We start from the raw sequence: 18621 nt of genomic DNA on the forward strand, positions 1-18621 counted from the left end.
CCCGCAGATAACTGTTTAATTGGTCCAGACTGGACCCACGGGTAACTGTTTAATTGGTCCAGACTGGACCCACAGGTAACAGCTTACCTGGTACAGACTGGACCCACAGGTAACAGCTCACCTGGTACAGACTGGACCCACAGGTAACTGTTTAATTGGTCCAGACTGGACCCACAGGTAACAGCTCATCTGGTACAGACTGGACCCGCAGATAACTGTTTAATTGGTCCAGACTGGACCCACAGGTAACTGTTTAATTGGTCCAGACTGGACCCACAGGTAACAGCTTACCTGGTACAGACTGGACCCACAGGTAACAGCTTACCTGGTACAGACTGGACCCACAGGTAACAGCTCACCTGGTACAGACTGGACCCACAGGTAACTGTTTAATTGGTCCAGACTGGACCCACAGGTAACAGCTCACCTGATACAGACTGGACCCACAGGTAACTGTTTAATTGGTCCAGACAGGACCCACAGGTAACTGTTTAATTGGTCCAGACTGGAGCCACAGGTAACAGCTCACCTGGTACAGACTGGACCCACAGGTAACTGTTTAATTGGTCCAGACTGGACCCTCAGGTAACTGTTTAATTGGTACAGACTGGACCCACAGGTAACAGCTCATCTGGTACAGACTGGACCCGCAGATAACTGTTTAATTGGTCCAGACTGGACCCACAGGTAACTGTTTAATTGGTCCAGACTGGACCCACAGGTAACAGCTTACCTGGTACAGACTGGACCCACAGGTAACAGCTCACCTGGTACAGACTGGACCCACAGGTAACTGTTTAATTGGTCCAGACTGGACCCACAGGTAACAGCTCATCTGGTACAGACTGGACCCGCAGATAACTGTTTAATTGGTCCAGACTGGACCCACAGGTAACTGTTTAATTGGTCCAGACTGGACCCACAGGTAACTGTTTAATTGGTACCGACTGGACCCACAGGTAACTGTTTAATTGGTCCAGACTGGACCCACAGGTAACTGTTTAATTGGTCCAGACTGGACCCACAGGTAACTGTTTAATTGGTACCGACTGGACCCACAGGTAACAGCTCATCTGGTACAGACTGGACCCGCAGATAACTGTTTAATTGGTCCAGACTGGACCCACAGGTAACTGTTTAATTGGTCCAGACTGGACCCACAGGTAACTGTTTAATTGGTACCGACTGGACCCACAGGTAACTGTTTAATTGGTCCAGACTGGACCCACAGGTAACTGTTTAATTGGTCCAGACTGGACCCACAGGTAACTGTTTAATTGGTCCAGACTGGACCCACAGGTAACAGCTTACCTGGTACAGACTGGACCCACAGGTAACAGCTTACCTGGTACAGACTGGACCCACAGGTAACAGCTCACCTGGTACAGACTGGACCCACAGGTAACTGTTTAATTGGTCCAGACTGGACCCACAGGTAACAGCTCACCTGATACAGACTGGACCCACAGGTAACTGTTTAATTGGTCCAGACAGGACCCACAGGTAACTGTTTAATTGGTCCAGACTGGAGCCACAGGTAACAGCTCACCTGGTACAGACTGGACCCACAGGTAACTGTTTAATTGGTCCAGACTGGACCCTCAGGTAACTGTTTAATTGGTACAGACTGGACCCACAGGTAACAGCTCATCTGGTACAGACTGGACCCGCAGATAACTGTTTAATTGGTCCAGACTGGACCCACAGGTAACTGTTTAATTGGTCCAGACTGGACCCACAGGTAACAGCTTACCTGGTACAGACTGGACCCACAGGTAACAGCTCACCTGGTACAGACTGGACCCACAGGTAACTGTTTAATTGGTCCAGACTGGACCCACAGGTAACAGCTCATCTGGTACAGACTGGACCCGCAGATAACTGTTTAATTGGTCCAGACTGGACCCACAGGTAACTGTTTAATTGGTCCAGACTGGACCCACAGGTAACTGTTTACCTGGGTACAGACTGGACCCACAGGTAACTGTTTAATTGGTCCAGACTGGACCCACAGGTAACTGTTTAATTGGTCCAGACTGGACCCACAGGTAACTGTTTAATTGGTACCGACTGGACCCACAGGTAACTGTTTAATTGGTCCAGACTGGACCCACAGGTAACAGCTTACCTGGTACAGACTGGACCCACAGGTAACAGCTTACCTGGTACAGACTGGACCCACAGGTAACAGCTCACCTGGTACAGACTGGACCCACAGGTAACTGTTTAATTGGTCCAGACTGGACCCACAGGTAACAGCTCATCTGGTACAGACTGGACCCGCAGATAACTGTTTAATTGGTCCAGACTGGACCCACAGGTAACTGTTTAATTGGTCCAGACTGGACCCACAGGTAACTGTTTAATTGGTACCGACTGGACCCACAGGTAACTGTTTAATTGGTCCAGACTGGACCCACAGGTAACTGTTTAATTGGTCCAGACTGGACCCGCAGATAACTGTTTAATTGGTCCAGACTGGACCCACAGGTAACTGTTTAATTGGTCCAGACTGGACCCACAGGTAACAGCTTACCTGGTACAGACTGGACCCACAGGTAACAGCTTACCTGGTACAGACTGGACCCACAGGTAACTGTTTAATTGGTCCAGACTGGACCCACAGGTAACTGTTTAATTGGTACCGACTGGACCCACAGGTAACTGTTTAATTGGTACAGACTGGACCCACAGGTAACAGCTCACCTGGTACAGACTGGACCCACAGGTAACTGTTTAATTGGTCCAGACTGGACCCACAGGTAACAGCTCACCTGATACAGACTGGACCCACAGGTAACTGTTTAATTGGTCCAGACAGGACCCACAGGTAACTGTTTAATTGGTCCAGACTGGAGCCACAGGTAACAGCTCACCTGGTACAGACTGGACCCACAGGTAACTGTTTAATTGGTCCAGACTGGACCCTCAGGTAACTGTTTAATTGGTACAGACTGGACCCACAGGTAACAGCTCATCTGGTACAGACTGGACCCGCAGATAACTGTTTAATTGGTCCAGACTGGACCCACAGGTAACTGTTTAATTGGTCCAGACTGGACCCACAGGTAACAGCTTACCTGGTACAGACTGGACCCACAGGTAACAGCTCACCTGGTACAGACTGGACCCACAGGTAACTGTTTAATTGGTCCAGACTGGACCCACAGGTAACAGCTCATCTGGTACAGACTGGACCCGCAGATAACTGTTTAATTGGTCCAGACTGGACCCACAGGTAACTGTTTAATTGGTCCAGACTGGACCCACAGGTAACTGTTTAATTGGTACCGACTGGACCCACAGGTAACTGTTTAATTGGTCCAGACTGGACCCACAGGTAACTGTTTAATTGGTCCAGACTGGACCCACAGGTAACTGTTTAATTGGTACCGACTGGACCCACAGGTAACTGTTTAATTGGTCCAGACTGGACCCACAGGTAACTGTTTAATTGGTACCGACTGGACCCACAGGTAACTGTTTAATTGGTCCAGACTGGACCCACAGGTAACTGTTTAATTGGTACCGACTGGACCCACAGGTAACTGTTTAATTGGTACCGACTGGACCCACAGGTAACTGTTTAATTGGTCCAGACTGGACCCACAGGTAACTGTTTAATTGGTACCGACTGGACCCACAGGTAACAGCTCACCTGGTACAGACTGGACCCGCAGATAACTGTGGGGTCTAATTGTGCTGTTGTCTGGGTCTGGTTAAGGAGGTGTTGTTGTGCTGGACTGTTGTCTGGGTCTGGTTAAGGGGGTGTTGTTGTGCTGGACTGTTGTCTGGGTCTGGTTAAGGGGGTGTTGTTGTGCTGGACTGTTGTCTGGGTCTGGTTGAGGGGGTGTTGTTGTGCTGGACTGTTGTCTGGGTCTGGTTGAGGGGTGTTGTTGTGCTGGACTGTTGTCAGGGTCTGGTTGAGGGGGTGTTGTTGTGCTGGACTGTTGTCTGGGTCTGGTTGAGGGGGTGTTGTTGTGCTGGACTGTTGTCAGGGTCTGGTTGATTGGGGGTGTTGTTGTGCTGGACTGTTGTCTGGGTCTGGTTGAGGGGTGTTGTTGTGCTGGACTGTTGTCTGGGTCTGGTTGAGGGGTGTTAATTGTGCTGGACTGTTGTCAGGGTCTGGTTGAGGGGTGTTGTTGTGCTGGACTGTTGTCAGGGTCTGGTTGAGGGGGTGTTGTTGTGCTGGACTGTTGTCTGGGTCTGGTTGAGGGGGTGTTGTTGTGCTGGACTGTTGTCTGGGTCTGGTTAAGGGGGTGTTGTTGTGCTGGACTGTTGTCTGGGTCTAAGGGGGGTTGTTGTGCTGGACTGTTGTCTGGGTCTGTTGAGGGGTGTTGTTGTGCTGGACTGTTGTCTGGGTCTGGTTAAGGGGGTGTTGTTGTGCTGGACTGTTGTCTGGGTCTGGTTGAGGGGGTGTTGTTGTGCTGGACTGTTGTCTGGGTCTGGTTGAGGGGGTGTTGTTGTGCTGGACTGTTGTCTGGGTCTGGTTAAGGGGGTGTTGTTGTGCTGGACTGTTGTCTGGGTCTGGTTGAGGGGTGTTGTTGTGCTGGACTGTTGTCTGGGTCTGGTTGAGGGGTGTTGTTGTGCTGGACTGTTGTCTGGGTCTGGTTGAGGGGTGTTGTTGTGCTGGACTGTTGTCTGGGTCTGGTTGAGGGGGTGTTGTTGTGCTGGACTGTTGTCTGGGTCTGGTTAAGGGGGTGTTGTTGTGCTGGACTGTTGTCTGGGTCTGGTTGAGGGGGTGTTGTTGTGCTGGACTGTTGTCTGGGTCTGGTTGAGGGGGTGTTGTTGTGCTGGACTGTTGTCTGGGTCTGGTTGAGGGGTGTTGTTGTGCTGGACTGTTGTCTGGGTCTGGTTAAGGGGGTGTTGTTGTGCTGGACTGTTGTCTGGGTCTGGTTGAGGGGTGTTGTTGTGCTTGACTGTTGTCTGGGTCTGGTTGAGGGGGTGTTGTTGTGCTGGACTGTTGTCTGGGTCTGGTTAAGGGGGTGTTGTTGTGCTGGACTGTTGTCTGGGTCTGGTTGAGGGGGTGTAGTTGTGCTGGACTGTTGTCTGGGTCTGGTTAAGGGGGTGTTGTTGTGCTGGACTGTTGTCTGGGTCTGGTTGAGGGGGTGTTGTTGTGCTGGACTGTTTTCTGGGTCTGGTTGAGGGGGTGTTGTTGTGCTGGACTGTTGTCTGGGTCTGTGCTGACTGGAGTGTAATTACCTGCTGTTCCAGCTCCACCTGCCTTATCTCCAGCTGGGTGAATTTGTCCTTCATTTCAATGAGAGAGTAGTACTCTATGCTGGGAGGTTGACTCTCCGCTGGGGGTTGCTCGTCTGTGGGGTTACATAATGGAGAGGTCTGGTCTGACCCGCTCGGGGTGGGGGTATCTTTATCAAGGGAGAGCTTCTCCTGCTGGGCTGATTCTTTAATTTGGTGAAAGTCCAGCTGAAACTGTTTGGGGTTACCCTGTACCATTACTGTTCCGGACTTATAGATATTTATATTAGCTGACTCAGAGTCCTCGTTGTCAAGTATTATATTATCCTGAGTTTCCACCCCTCGTTAACACCCCCTCTATATAGCACTGTGCCAGGGGATGGTTTGTGTTAATATAGCACTGTGCCAGGGGATGGTCTGGTTAATATAACACTGTGCCATGCCAGGGGATGGTCTGGTTAATATAGCACTGTACCAGGGGATGGTCTGGTTAATATAACACTGTACCAGGGGATGGTTAATGTAACACTGTGCCATGCCAGGGGATGGTCTGGTTAATATAGCCCTGTACCAGGGGATGGTCTGGTTAATATAACACTGTACCAGGGGATGGTCTGGTTAATATAGCCCTGTACCAGGGGATGGTCTGGTTAATATAGCCCTGTACCAGGGGATGGTCTGGTTAATATAGCCCTGTAGCAGGGGATGGTCTGGTTAATATAACACTGTACCAGGGGATGGTCTGGTTAATATAACACTGTGCCATGCCAGGGGATGGTCTGGTTAATATAACACTGTACCAGGGGATGGTCTGGTTAATATAACACTGTACCAGGGGATGGTCTGGTTAATATAACACTGTACCAGGGGATGGTCTGGTTAATATAGCACTGTGCCAGGGGATGGTCTGGTTAATATAACACTGTGCCATGCCAGGGGATGGTCTGGTTAATATAGCACTGTGCCAGGGGATGGTCTGGTTAATATAGCTCCATGCCAGGGGATGGTCTGGTTAATATAGCTCCATGCCAGGGGATGGTCTGGTTAATATAGCTCTGTGCCAGGGGATGGTCTGGTTAATATAGCACTGTGCCAGGGAATGGTCTGGTTGATATAGCACTGTGCCAGGGGATGGTCTGGTTAATATAGCCCTGTACCAGGGGATGGTCTGGTTAATATAGCTCCATGCCAGGGGATGGTCTGGTTAATATAGCTCCATGCCAGGGGATGGTCTGGTTAATATAGCTCTGTGCCAGGGGATGGTCTGGTTAATATAGCTCCATGCCAGGGGATGGTCTGGTTAATATAGCTCCTTGCCAGGGGATGGTCTGGTTAATATAGCTCCATGCCAGGGGATGGTCTGGTTAATATAGCTCCATGCCAGGGGATGGTCTGGTTAATATAGCTCCTTGCCAGGGGATGGTCTGGTTAATATAGCACTGTACCAGGGGATGGTCTGGTTAATATAGCCCTGTACCAGGGGATGGTCTGGTTAATATAGCCCTGTACCAGGGGATGGTCTGGTTAATATAGCCCTGTACCAGGGGATGGTCTGGTTAATATAGCCCTGTACCAGGGGATGGTCTGGTTAATATAACACTGTACCAGGGGATGGTCTGGTTAATATAACACTGTACCAGGGGATGGTCTGGTTAATATAACACTGTACCAGGGGATGGTCTGGTTAATATAACAGGGGATGGTCTGGTTAATATAGCACTGTACCAGGGGATGGTCTGGTTAATATAGCACTGTACCAGGGGATGGTCTGGTTAATATAACACTGTACCAGGGGATGGTCTGGTTAATATAGCTCCATGCCAGGGGATGGTCTGGTTAATATAGCACTGTACCAGGGGATGGTCTGGTTAATATAGCACTGTTCCAGGGGATGGTCTGGTTAATATAACACTGTGCCAGGGGATGGTCTGGTTAATATAGCACTGTGCCAGGGGATGGTCTGGTTAATATAGCACTGTGCCAGGGGATGGTCTGGTTAATATAACACTGTACCAGGGGATGGTCTGGTTAATATAGCTCTGTGCCAGGGGATGGTCTGGTTAATATAACACTGTGCCAGGGGATGATCTGGTTAATATAGCACTGTACCAGGGGATGGTCTGGTTAATATAGCACTGTACCAGGGGATGGTCTGGTTAATATAGCACTGTACCAGGGGATGGTCTGGTTAATATAACACTGTACCAGGGGATGGTCTGGTTAATATAGCACTGTGCCAGGGGATGGTCTGGTTAATATAGCACTGTGCCAGGGGATGGTCTGGTTAATATAACACTGTACCAGGGGATGGTCTGGTTAATATAACACTGTACCAGGGGATGGTCTGGTTAATATAGCACTGTGCCAGGGGATGGTCTGGTTAATATAGCACTGTGCCAGGGGATGGTCTGGTTAATATAACACTGTGCCAGGGGATGGTCTGGTTAATATAACACTGTACCAGGGGATGGTCTGGTTAATATAGCTCCATGCCAGGGGATGGTCTGGTTAATATAGCACTGTACCAGGGGATGGTCTGGTTAATATAGCACTGTTCCAGGGGATGGTCTGGTTAATATAGCACTGTTCCAGGGGATGGTCTGGTTAATATAACATTGTGCCAGGGGATGGTCTGGTTAATATAGCACTGTGCCAGGGGATGGTCTGGTTAATATAGCACTGTGTCAGGGGATGGTCTGGTTAATATAGCACTGTGTCAGGGGATGGTCTGGTTAATATAGCACTGTGCCAGGGGATGGTCTGGTTAATATAGCACTGTGCCAGGGGATGGTCTGGTTAATATAACACTGTACCAGGGGATGGTCTGGTTAATATAGCTCTGTACCAGGGGATGGTCTGGTTAATATAGCTCCATGCCAGGGGATGGTCTGGTTAATATAACACTGTGCCAGGGGATGATCTGGTTAATATAGCACTGTACCAGGGGATGGTCTGGTTAATATAGCACTGTACCAGGGGATGGTCTGGTTAATATAACACTGTACCAGGGGATGGTCTGGTTAATATAGCACTGTGCCAGGGGATGGTCTGGTTAATATAGCACTGTGCCATGCCAGGGGATGGTCTGGTTAATATAACACTGTGCCAGGGGATGGTCTGGTTAATATAGCACTGTACCAGGGGATGGTCTGGTTAATATAGCACTGTGCCAGGGGATGGTCTGGTTAATATAACACTGTGCCAGGGGATGGTCTGGTTAATATAGCACTGTACCAGGGGATGGTCTGGTTAATATAGCTCCATGCCAGGGGATGGTCTGGTTAATATAACACTGTGCCAGGGGATGATCTGGTTAATATAGCACTGTACCAGGGGATGGTCTGGTTAATATAGCACTGTACCAGGGGATGGTCTGGTTAATATAACACTGTACCAGGGGATGGTCTGGTTAATATAGCACTGTGCCAGGGGATGGTCTGGTTAATATAGCACTGTGCCATGCCAGGGGATGGTCTGGTTAATATAACACTGTGCCAGGGGATGGTCTGGTTAATATAGCACTGTACCAGGGGATGGTCTGGTTAATATAGCACTGTGCCAGGGGATGGTCTGGTTAATATAACACTGTGCCAGGGGATGGTCTGGTTAATATAGCACTGTACCAGGGGATGGTCTGGTTAATATAGCACTGTACCAGGGGATGGTCTGGTTAATATAGCACTGTACCAGGGGATGGTCTGGTTAATATAGCACTGTACCAGGGGATGGTCTGGTTAATATAGCACTGTACCAGGGGATGGTCTGGTTAATATAACACTGTACCAGGGGATGGTCTGGTTAATATAGCACTGTACCAGGGGATGGTCTGGTTAATATAGCACTGTACCAGGGGATGGTCTGGTTAATATAACACTGTACCAGGGGATGGTCTGGTTAATATAGCCCTGTACCAGGGGATGGTCTGGTTAATATAACACTGTGCCATGGGATGGTCTGGTTAATATAACACTGTGCCATGCCAGGGGATGGTCTGGTTAATATAGCCCTGTACCAAGGGATGGTCTGGTTAATATAACACTGTACCAGGGGATGGTCTGGTTAATATAGCACTGTACCAGGGGATGGTCTGGTTAATATAACACTGTGCCATGGGATGGTCTGGTTAATATAACACTGTGCCATGCCAGGGGATGGTCTGGTTAATATAACACTGTGTCATGCCAGGGGATGGTCTGGTTAATATAACACTGTGTCATGCCAGGGGATGGTCTGGTTAATATAACACTGTACCAGGGGATGGTCTGGTTAATATAACACTGTACCAGGGGATGGTCTGGTTAATATAACACTGTGCCATGCCAGGGGATGGTCTGGTTAATATAACACTGTGTCATGCCAGGGGATGGTCTGGTTAATATAACACTGTACCAGGGGATGGTCTGGTTAATATAACACTGTACCAGGGGATGGTCTGGTTAATATAGCACTGTGTCATGCCAGGGGATGGTCTGGTTAATATAACACTGTGTCATGCCAGGGGATGGTCTGGTTAATATAACACTGTGTCATGCCAGGGGATGGTCTGGTTAATATAACACTGTACCAGGGGATGGTCTGGTTAATATAACACTGTACCAGGGGATGGTCTGGTTAATATAGCACTGTGCCAGGGGATGGTCTGGTTAATATAACACTGTGCCATGCCAGGGGATGGTCTGGTTAATATAGCACTGTACCAGGGGATGGTCTGGTTAATATAGCACTGTACCAGGGGATGGTCTGGTTAATATAACACTGTGCCAGGGGATGGTCTGGTTAATATAGCACTGTACCAGGGGATGGTCTGGTTAATATAGCCCTGTACCAGGGGATGGTCTGGTTAATATAGCCCTGTACCAGGGGATGGTCTGGTTAATATAGCTCCATGCCAGGGGATGGTCTGGTTAATATAGCACTGTACCAGGGGATGGTCTGGTTAATATAGCTCCATGCCAGGGGATGGTCTGGTTAATATAGCTCTGTACCAGGGGATGGTCTGGTTAATATAGCCCTGTGCCAGGGGATGGTCTGGTTAATATAGCACTGTTCCAGGGGATGGTCTGGTTAATATAGCCCTGTGCCAGGGGATGGTCTGGTTAATATAGCACTGTTCCAGGGGATGGTCTGGTTAATATAGCCCTGTACCAGGGGATGGTCTGGTTAATATAGCTCTGTACCAGGGGATGGTCTGGTTAATATAGCCCTGTACCAGGGGATGGTCTGGTTAATATAGCACTGTACCAGGGGATGGTTTGTGAGGAAGATGAGGAAGATGAGGAAGATAAGGTTGCTGATGTTCCCATTTTTGTAATAGTCAGCAAAAAGTGTCTCTTGATTTTCCATAAGGAGCTTCTTCTTGTGATCTTTTCTTGCCCTGTCATTCTTGACATGTACAGGGTACTGTATTTTAATTACCTCTGAACAGCAGGAGGCAGCTTCTAAGGCCTCTCCATTTGGTTGGGGTAGACTGTGTGACTCTCCTGCCATTGTTGGGCTAAAGGGCTTTAACACCTCTCACTTGACATGTCAGTGCTCGTTGAAGCTGTATCAAGCTTGGTAGAATTATGTTAGAATTCAGTCCTTATAAAGTAATGCTGTGTATTTTTCTTCTTGGCTTTTGGAAATAGAATATAGAATAATCATCCTTGGTAGTTGTGAACCTTCCAGGTGATTCCGTAATTCCGTCCAAAATCAGGTTGTAGGTTTTGAGTTTTGATTTGAAGTGAGGGTTATGTTGTAGAGGGTAGCATCCTGTATGTGTTCTTGACAAAAAATCCAAGTTTATCTAACTCCTAATCTATCTTTTAATAAGAAAATGCTGAAAAATGCAGGAGCTCATCTGATCGTGACCTCTGCTCTGCTCCCTCCCTCCCTCCCTCCCTCCCTCCCTCCCTCCAGGCGCTGCAGGATGAGCGTGGTAAACCCCTGGAGCTGGACTGTCGTAGTGTCCACCTGTACGCTGACCGCCTGGATGGACAACTGACCTATCAGGAGCAGTCTAACAGCTGGGTCCTGGAGATGACTATAGCGAGCATCACGCTACAGGATGAAGGGAACTATGTCTGTGAGGTTCAGAATAGGAGGAGCCGAGAGAAACACTGTCTACGCAAATACATATCGGTTAAAGGTGAGAGGGAGAGACACACACACACGGAACCAAACAGGGTTCTTCAAAGAGTTCTCCTATGGGGAGAGCCAAGAACCCTTATTGGTTCCAGTAACAGACACACACATAGGAACATAGGCCTCACACACCAACATACACACACACTAGTGTGTGTTTAAACCCTTCCTCTGAGGGACTAGTGTGTGTTTAAACCCTTCCTCTGAGGGACTAGTGTGTGTTTAAACCCTTCCTCTGAGGGACTAGTGTGTGTTTAAACCCTTCCTCTGAGGGACTAGTGTGTGTTTAAACCCTTCCTCTGAGGGACTAGTGTGTGTTTAAACCCTTCCTCTGAGGGACTAGTGTGTGTTTAAACCCTTCCTCTGAGGGACTAGTGTGTGTTTAAACCCTTCCTCTGAGGGACTAGTGTGTGTAGTCCCTCAGAGGAAGGGTTTAACACACACTAGTCCCTCAGAGGAAGGGTTTAAACACACACTAGTCCCTCAGAGGAAGGGTTTAAACACACTATTCCCTCAGAGGAAGGGTTTAAACACACTGGTCCCTCAGAGGAAGGGTTTAAACACACTAGTCCCCCAGAGGAAGGGTTTAAACACACTAGTCCCTCAGAGGAAGGGTTTAAACACACTAGTCCCTCAGAGGAAGGGTTTAACACACTAGTCCCTCAGAGGAAGGGTTTAAACACACTAGTCCCTCAGAGGAAGGGTTTAAACACACAGTAGTCCCTCAGAGGAAGGGTTTAAACACACTAGTCCCTCAGAGGAAGGGTTTAAACACACTAGTCCCTCAGAGGATAGGCTCAGTCATTAACACACTAATGCTTCATTCATGTCAAGTCCTGACCCTTTAACCTCAGCCCCCCCATCCCTCCCTCCTTCCCATCCCTCCCTCCTGCCCTTCTCTCTCTCCTGCCCTTCTCTCTCTCCTGAGAGACCACAACCGCAGTCTCATCATTTATTCTCTCTGCCCTTCAGTCTGCATGAATAATGGGATCTGTTGAATGGACATAAAGGTGTGAATAAGATGATGGCATTTATGTATTTCTTTCTCTAAGGGGATTTATTGACGTGGGAAACATACATTAATGCCAAAGAAAGTGAAGAAGATAATGAACAAAAGTGAAATAAACAATAAAATGAACAGTAAACATTACACTCACAGAAGTTTCAAAGGAATAGAGACATTTCTACTGTCATATTATGACTATATACATATAGTGTTGTAACGATGTGCAAATAGTTAAAGTATAAAAGGGAAAATAAATCAACATAAATATGGGTTGTATTTACAATGGTGTTTGTTCTTCACTGGTTGCCCTTTTCTTGTGGCAACAGGTTACATATCTTGCTGCTGTGATGATGTCACACTGTGGTATTTCACCCAGTAGATATGGGAGTTTATCAACATTGGATTTGTTTTCGAATTCTTTGTGGATCTGTGTAATCTGAGGGAAATATGTCTCTCTAATATGGTCATACATTGGGCAGGAGGTTAGGAAGTGCAGCTCAGTTTCCACCTCATTTTGTGGGCAGTGAGCACATAGCCTGTCTTCTCTTGAGAGCCATGTCTGCCTACGGCGGCCTTTCTCAATAGCAAGGCTATGCTCACTGAGTCTGTACATAGTCAAAGCTTTCCTTAAGTTTGGGTCAGTCACAGTGGTCAGGTATTCTGCCACGGTGTACTCTCTGTTTAGCGTCAAATAGCATTCTAGTTTGCTCTGTTTTTTTGTTAATTCTTTCCAATGTGTCAAGTAATTATCTTTTTGCTTTCTCATGATTTGGTTGGGTCTAATTGTGCTGCTGTCCTGGGGCTCTGTAGGGTGTGTTTGTGTTTGTGAACAGAGCCCCAGGACCAGCTTGCTTAGGGGACTCTTCTCCAGGTTCATCTCTCTGTAGGTGATTGCTTTGTTATGGAAGGTTTGGGAATTGCTTCCTTTTAGGTGGTTGCAGAATTTAACATCTCTTTTCTGGATTCTGATAATTAGTGGGTATCGGCCTAATTCTGCTCTGCGTTATTTGGTGTTTTAGAATATTTTTTGTTGGATTCTGCGTGCAGAGTCTCAGTTTGGTGTTTGTCCCATTTTGTGAATTCTTGGTTGGTGATCGTACCCCAGACCTCACAACCGTAAAGGGCAATGGGTTCTAGAACTAAGTATGTTTAGTACGTTAATTAATTTTTAGTACGTACTAATTAGTACGTCAAATATTATGTTCCTTTTGATGGCATAGAAGGCCCTTCTTGCCTTGTCTCTCAGATCGTTCACAGCTTTGTGGGAGTTACCTGTGGCGCTGATGTTTAGGCCGAGGTAAGTATAGTTTTCCTGTGTGCTCTAGGGCAACGGTGTCTAGATGGAATTTGTATTTGTGGTCCTGGCAGCTGTACCTTTTTTGGAACACCATTATTTTGGTCTTACTGAGATTTACTGTCAGGGCCCAGGTCTGTCAGGGCCCAGGTCTGTCAGGGCCCAGGTCTGTCAGGGCCCAGGTCTGTCAGGGTCCAGGTCTGGCAGGGCCCAGGTCTGGCAGGGCCCAGGTCTGTCAGGGCCCAGGTCTGTCAGGGCCCAGGTCTGACAGGGCCCAGGTCTGACAGGGCCCAGGTCTGGCAGAATCTGTGCAGAAGATCTAGGTGCTGCTGTAGGCCCTCCTTGGTTGCGGACAGAAGCACCAGATCATCAGCAAACAGTAGACATTTGACTTCAGATTCTAGTAGGATGCTGCAGACTTTTCTAGTGCCCTCACCAATTCGTTGATATGCCTTACAAACGTATTCATCCCCCTTGGCGTTTTTCCTATTTTGTTGCGTTACAACCTGTAATTTAAATGATTTATTTTTATTTGGATTTCATGTAATGGATATACACATGATTGGTGAAGTGAAATAACTTGTTTAAAAAAAATCAACAACAAAAGAGTGTATTCACCACCTCCACCTGTGTGCAATCTAAGTGTCACATGATCTCAGTATATATATACACCTGTTCTGAAAGGCCCCAGAGTCTGCAACATCACTAAGCAAGGGGCACTACCAAGCAAGTGGCACCATGAAGAGCAAGGAGCTCTCCAAACAGGTCAGGGACAAAGTTGTGGAGAAGTTCAGGGTTGGGTTATGAAAAAAATATCAGAAACTTTTAACATCCCACGGAGCACCATTAAATACATTATTATAAAAATGGAAAGAATATGGCACCACAACAAACCTGCCAAGAGGGCCGCCCACCAAAACTCACAGACCAGGCAAGGAGGGCATTAATCAGAGAGGCAACAAAGAGACCAAAGATAACCCTGAAGGAGCTGCAAAGCTCCACAGCGGAGATTGGAGTATCTGTCCATAGATAGTTTTATGGAAAAGTGGCCAAAAAAAGCCATTGCTTAAAGAAAAAAATCAGCAAACACATTTGGTGTTTGTCAAAGGCATGTGGGAGACTCCCCAAACATATGGAAGAAGGTACTCTGGTCAGATGAGACTAAAATGTAGTTTTTTGGCCATTAAGGAAAACGCTATGTCTAGCGCAAACCCAACACCTCTCATCACCCCGAGAACACTATCCCCAAATTGAAGCATGGTGGTGGTAGCATCATGCTGTGGGGATGTTTTTCATCGTCAGGGACTGGGAAGCTGCTCTGAATTGAAAGAATGATGGATGGCGCTAAATACAGGGAAATTCTTGAGGGAAACCTGTTTCAGTCTTCCAGAGATTTGAGAATGGAACGGAGGTTCACCTTCCAGCAGGACAATGACCCTGCGTATACTGCTAAAGCAACACATGAATGAAGAAACATTTAATTGTCTTGGAATAGCCTGGTCAAAGCCCAGACCTCAATCCATGTGGTATGACTTGAGCTCTCTGAACCACCCATCCCGGATCCGGGTATAATTGTCATCAGCAATGCTGAATAGCATAGCGCCACAGTCAAATAATATTACTAGAAAATATGGTGGTAGCAGGGTGGGAGTCTTATCGTGGTAGCAGGGTAGCAGGGTGGGAGTCTTATCGTGGTAGCAGGGTAGCAGGGTGGGAGTCTTATCGTGGTAGCAGGGTGGGAGTCTTATCGTGGTCGCAGGGTGGGAGTCTTATCGTGGTCGCAGGGTGGGAGTCTTATCGTGGTAGCAGGGTGGGAGTCTTATCGTGGTAGCAGGGTGGGAGTCTTATCGTGGTAGCAGGGTGGGAGTCTTATCGTGGTCGCAGGGTGGGAGTCTTATCGTGGTCGCAGGGTGGGAGTCTTATCGTGGTAGCAGGGTGGGAGTCTTATCGTGGTAGCAGGGTGGGAGTCTTATCGTGGTAGCAGGGTGGGAGTCTTATCGTGGTAGCAGGGTGGGAGTCTTATCGTGGTAGCAGGGTGGGAGTCTTATCGTGGTAGCAGGGTGGGAGTCTTATCGTGGTAGCAGGGTGGAGATAACCACTTGTACGTTGGGGAAAGTCGAAGAAGCTTTTTCAATCACTCCCTTCAGTGCTGTGGCCACCCTTTCCTGCTGTGTTCTCAGGTCATTTGTGCCTGTGTGTATTATTATGTTGCTGGGTAGTTGGTCCTCAGACAGAGGGTCTAGGGCGCACTGGGTGTCTGTACACCAGAGTTTAGACATACTGTGCTTGGGGAAAAGTTGATTTACTTGTATATATTTCCCATTTGAGCCCATAAAGAGCTCGCTCTCTCTCTCTCTCTCTCTCTCTCTCTCTCTCTCTCTCTCTCTCTCTCTCTCTCTCTCTCTCTCTCTCTCTCTCTCTCTCTCTCTCTCTCTCTCTCTCTCTCTCTCTCTCTCTCTCTCTCTCTCTCTCTCTCTCTCTCTCTCTCTCTCTCTCTCTCTCTCTCTCTCTCTCTCTCTCTCTCTCTCCTCTCTCTCTCTCTCTCTCTACCTACCTACCTACCTACCTACCTACCTACCTACCTACCCCCCCAGCTCTAGAAGCCCCCTGGTACAGACACAACCCAGCCAATCAGACACTGAATGTCAGTGAGTCTCTCCTGATGGAGTGTGATGTAGTGGGAACTCCTTCACCACACCTCTCCTGGTTCAAAGACAACCAGCCCCTGCACCAAATGTCAGGTAGGTACACACACACACACACACACACACACACACACACACACACACACACACACACACACACACACACACACACACACACACACACACACACACACACACACACACACACACACAAAGGGAAGCACACAAAGCCACAAACAAGGGGATGCACACAAAGGCACACACACACACACACCGTATATGCCATGCCATCTCCCACAGGATAAGCTAACATCAGCTGGTATACACACACACACCTGTTGCTGAAGACATGAGTCATCAGCTTCCACAGTGTCTCTGAGGTATTAGAGGTCAAGAGGGGGTTGGATTGAGTGACAGTTTGGCAGGACTACAGACAGCTGGGACACTTTGGAGACATTAAATACATGACATGTGGAGAGAGTGAGAGATGGATTGATTGAGAGGTAGATGAAAAGAGGGAGGGAGGGAGGGGAGGGAGGGAGGGAGGGAGGGAGGGAGGGAGGGAGGGAGGGAGGGAGGGAGGGAGGGAGGGAGGGAGGGAGGGAGGAAGCGGGGAGGGGAAGGAGGGAGGGAGGGGAAGGCGGGAGGATTGGCGGGGGAGGGGAAGGAGGGAGGGAGGGGAAGGCGGGAGGATTGGCGGGGCTGGGCTGACAGGAGGATCAATCTGAGAAGCTGTCAGGTTAGCAGACAAGCAAGGCTTGTTGGGTGTGTGTGTGTGTGTGTGTGTGTGTGTGTGTGTGTGTGTGTGTGTGTGTGTGTGTGTGTGTGTGTGTGTGTGTGTGTGTGTGTGTGTGTGTGTGTGTGTGTGTGTGTGTGTGTGTGTGTGTGTGTGTGTGTGTGTGTGTGTGTGTGTTTTACCAGAGTGGTGTGTGAGCGCAAGCGCATGACTATGTGTGTGTTTGTGTCAGTGATTGACAGCTGTGTGTGTGTGTGTAGGACTGCAGCTACAGGACGCCAACAGGACGTTGAGTATCCAGCGAGTCAGAGAAGAGGACGCCGGTCTCTACACCTGCACCGCCTGTAATCAGAGGGGCTGCGCACACTCCTCCGCTGCTGTCACAGTGCTGGGTGAGACAGGAACACACACACACCTGTGTCCACACCTTCGTCTCCAACAACAACTTCCTTCTGTTTTCCTCTCCTCTTCTTCTCTGCTTCCTTCTGTTTTCCTCTCCTCTTCTTCTCTGCTTCCTTCTGTTTTCCTCTCCTCTTCTTCTCTGCTTCCTTCTGTTTTCCTCTCCTCTTCTTCTCTGCTTCCTTCTGTTTTCCTCTCTTCTCTTCTTCTCTGCTTCCTTCTGTTTTCCTCTCCTCTTCTTCTCTGCTTCCTTCTGTTTTCCTCTCCTCTTCTCTGCTTCCTTCTGTTTTCCTCTCCTCTTCTTCTCTGCTTCCTTCTGTTTTCCTCTCCTCTTCTTCTCTGCTTCCTTCTGTTTTCCTCTCTTCTCTTCTTCTCTGCTTCCTTCTATTTTCCTCTCTTCTCTTCTTCTCTGCTTCCTTCCATCTTCCTCTCTTCTCTTCTTCTCTGCTTCCTTCTATTTTCCTCTCTTCTCTTCTTCTCTGCTTCCTTCTGTTTTCCTCTCTTCTCTTCTTCTCTCCTTCCTTCTATTTTCCTCTCTTCTCTTCTTCTCTGCTTCCTTCTGTTTTCCTCTCCTCTTCTTCTCTGCTTCCTTCTGTTTTCCTCTCCTCTTCTTCTCTGCTTCCTTCTGTTTTCCTCTCCTCTTCTTCTCTGCTTCCTTCTGTTTTCCTCTCTTCTCTTCTTCTCTGCTTCCTTCTATTTTCCTCTCTTCTCTTCTTCTCTGCTTCCTTCCATCTTCCTCTCTTCTCTTCTTCTCTGCTTCCTTCTATTTTCCTCTCTTCTCTTCTTCTCTGCTTCCTTCTGTTTTCCTCTCTTCTCTTCTTCTCTGCTTCCTTCTGTTTTCCTCTCTTCTCTTCTTCTCTGCTTCCTTCTGTTTTCCTCTCTTCTCTTCTTCTCTGCTTCCTTCTGTTTTCCTCTCTTCTCTTCTTCTCTGCTTCCTTCTATTTTCCTCTCTTCTCTTCTTCTCTGCTTCCTTCTGTTTGTCTGTACAGCACTTTGTGACATCGGCTGATTTAAAAAGAGATTCATAAATACATTTCATTGATTGATTGAAATCAAAAAGTCTTTAATAAAGTTTATTGGTCGCATCCACTGTTTAGCAGATGTTGTTGTTGTTGTTGTTGTTTATCCCTCCAGGTTCCAGTGACAGGGCTGATGTTGTTGTTGTTTATTTCACCAGGTTCTAGTGACAGGGCTGATGTTGTTGTTGTTGTTATTTATC

General features: G+C 48.0%; 1 protein-coding gene across 1 annotated transcript in view; it reads left to right on the plus strand.

The window, feature by feature from the left end:
- Positions 1-18621, plus strand: part of LOC123993773 (vascular endothelial growth factor receptor 3-like) — a 258276-nt gene that overhangs the window by 190766 nt on the left and 48889 nt on the right. The window contains 3 exon segments of the mRNA XM_046296256.1: positions 11098-11326; positions 16217-16363; positions 17264-17395. Coding sequence (XP_046152212.1) covers positions 11098-11326; positions 16217-16363; positions 17264-17395 — 508 coding nt within the window.

This window comes from Oncorhynchus gorbuscha, linkage group LG13 (assembly GCF_021184085.1).
Source record: "Oncorhynchus gorbuscha isolate QuinsamMale2020 ecotype Even-year linkage group LG13, OgorEven_v1.0, whole genome shotgun sequence".
NCBI lineage: Eukaryota > Metazoa > Chordata > Actinopteri > Salmoniformes > Salmonidae > Oncorhynchus > Oncorhynchus gorbuscha.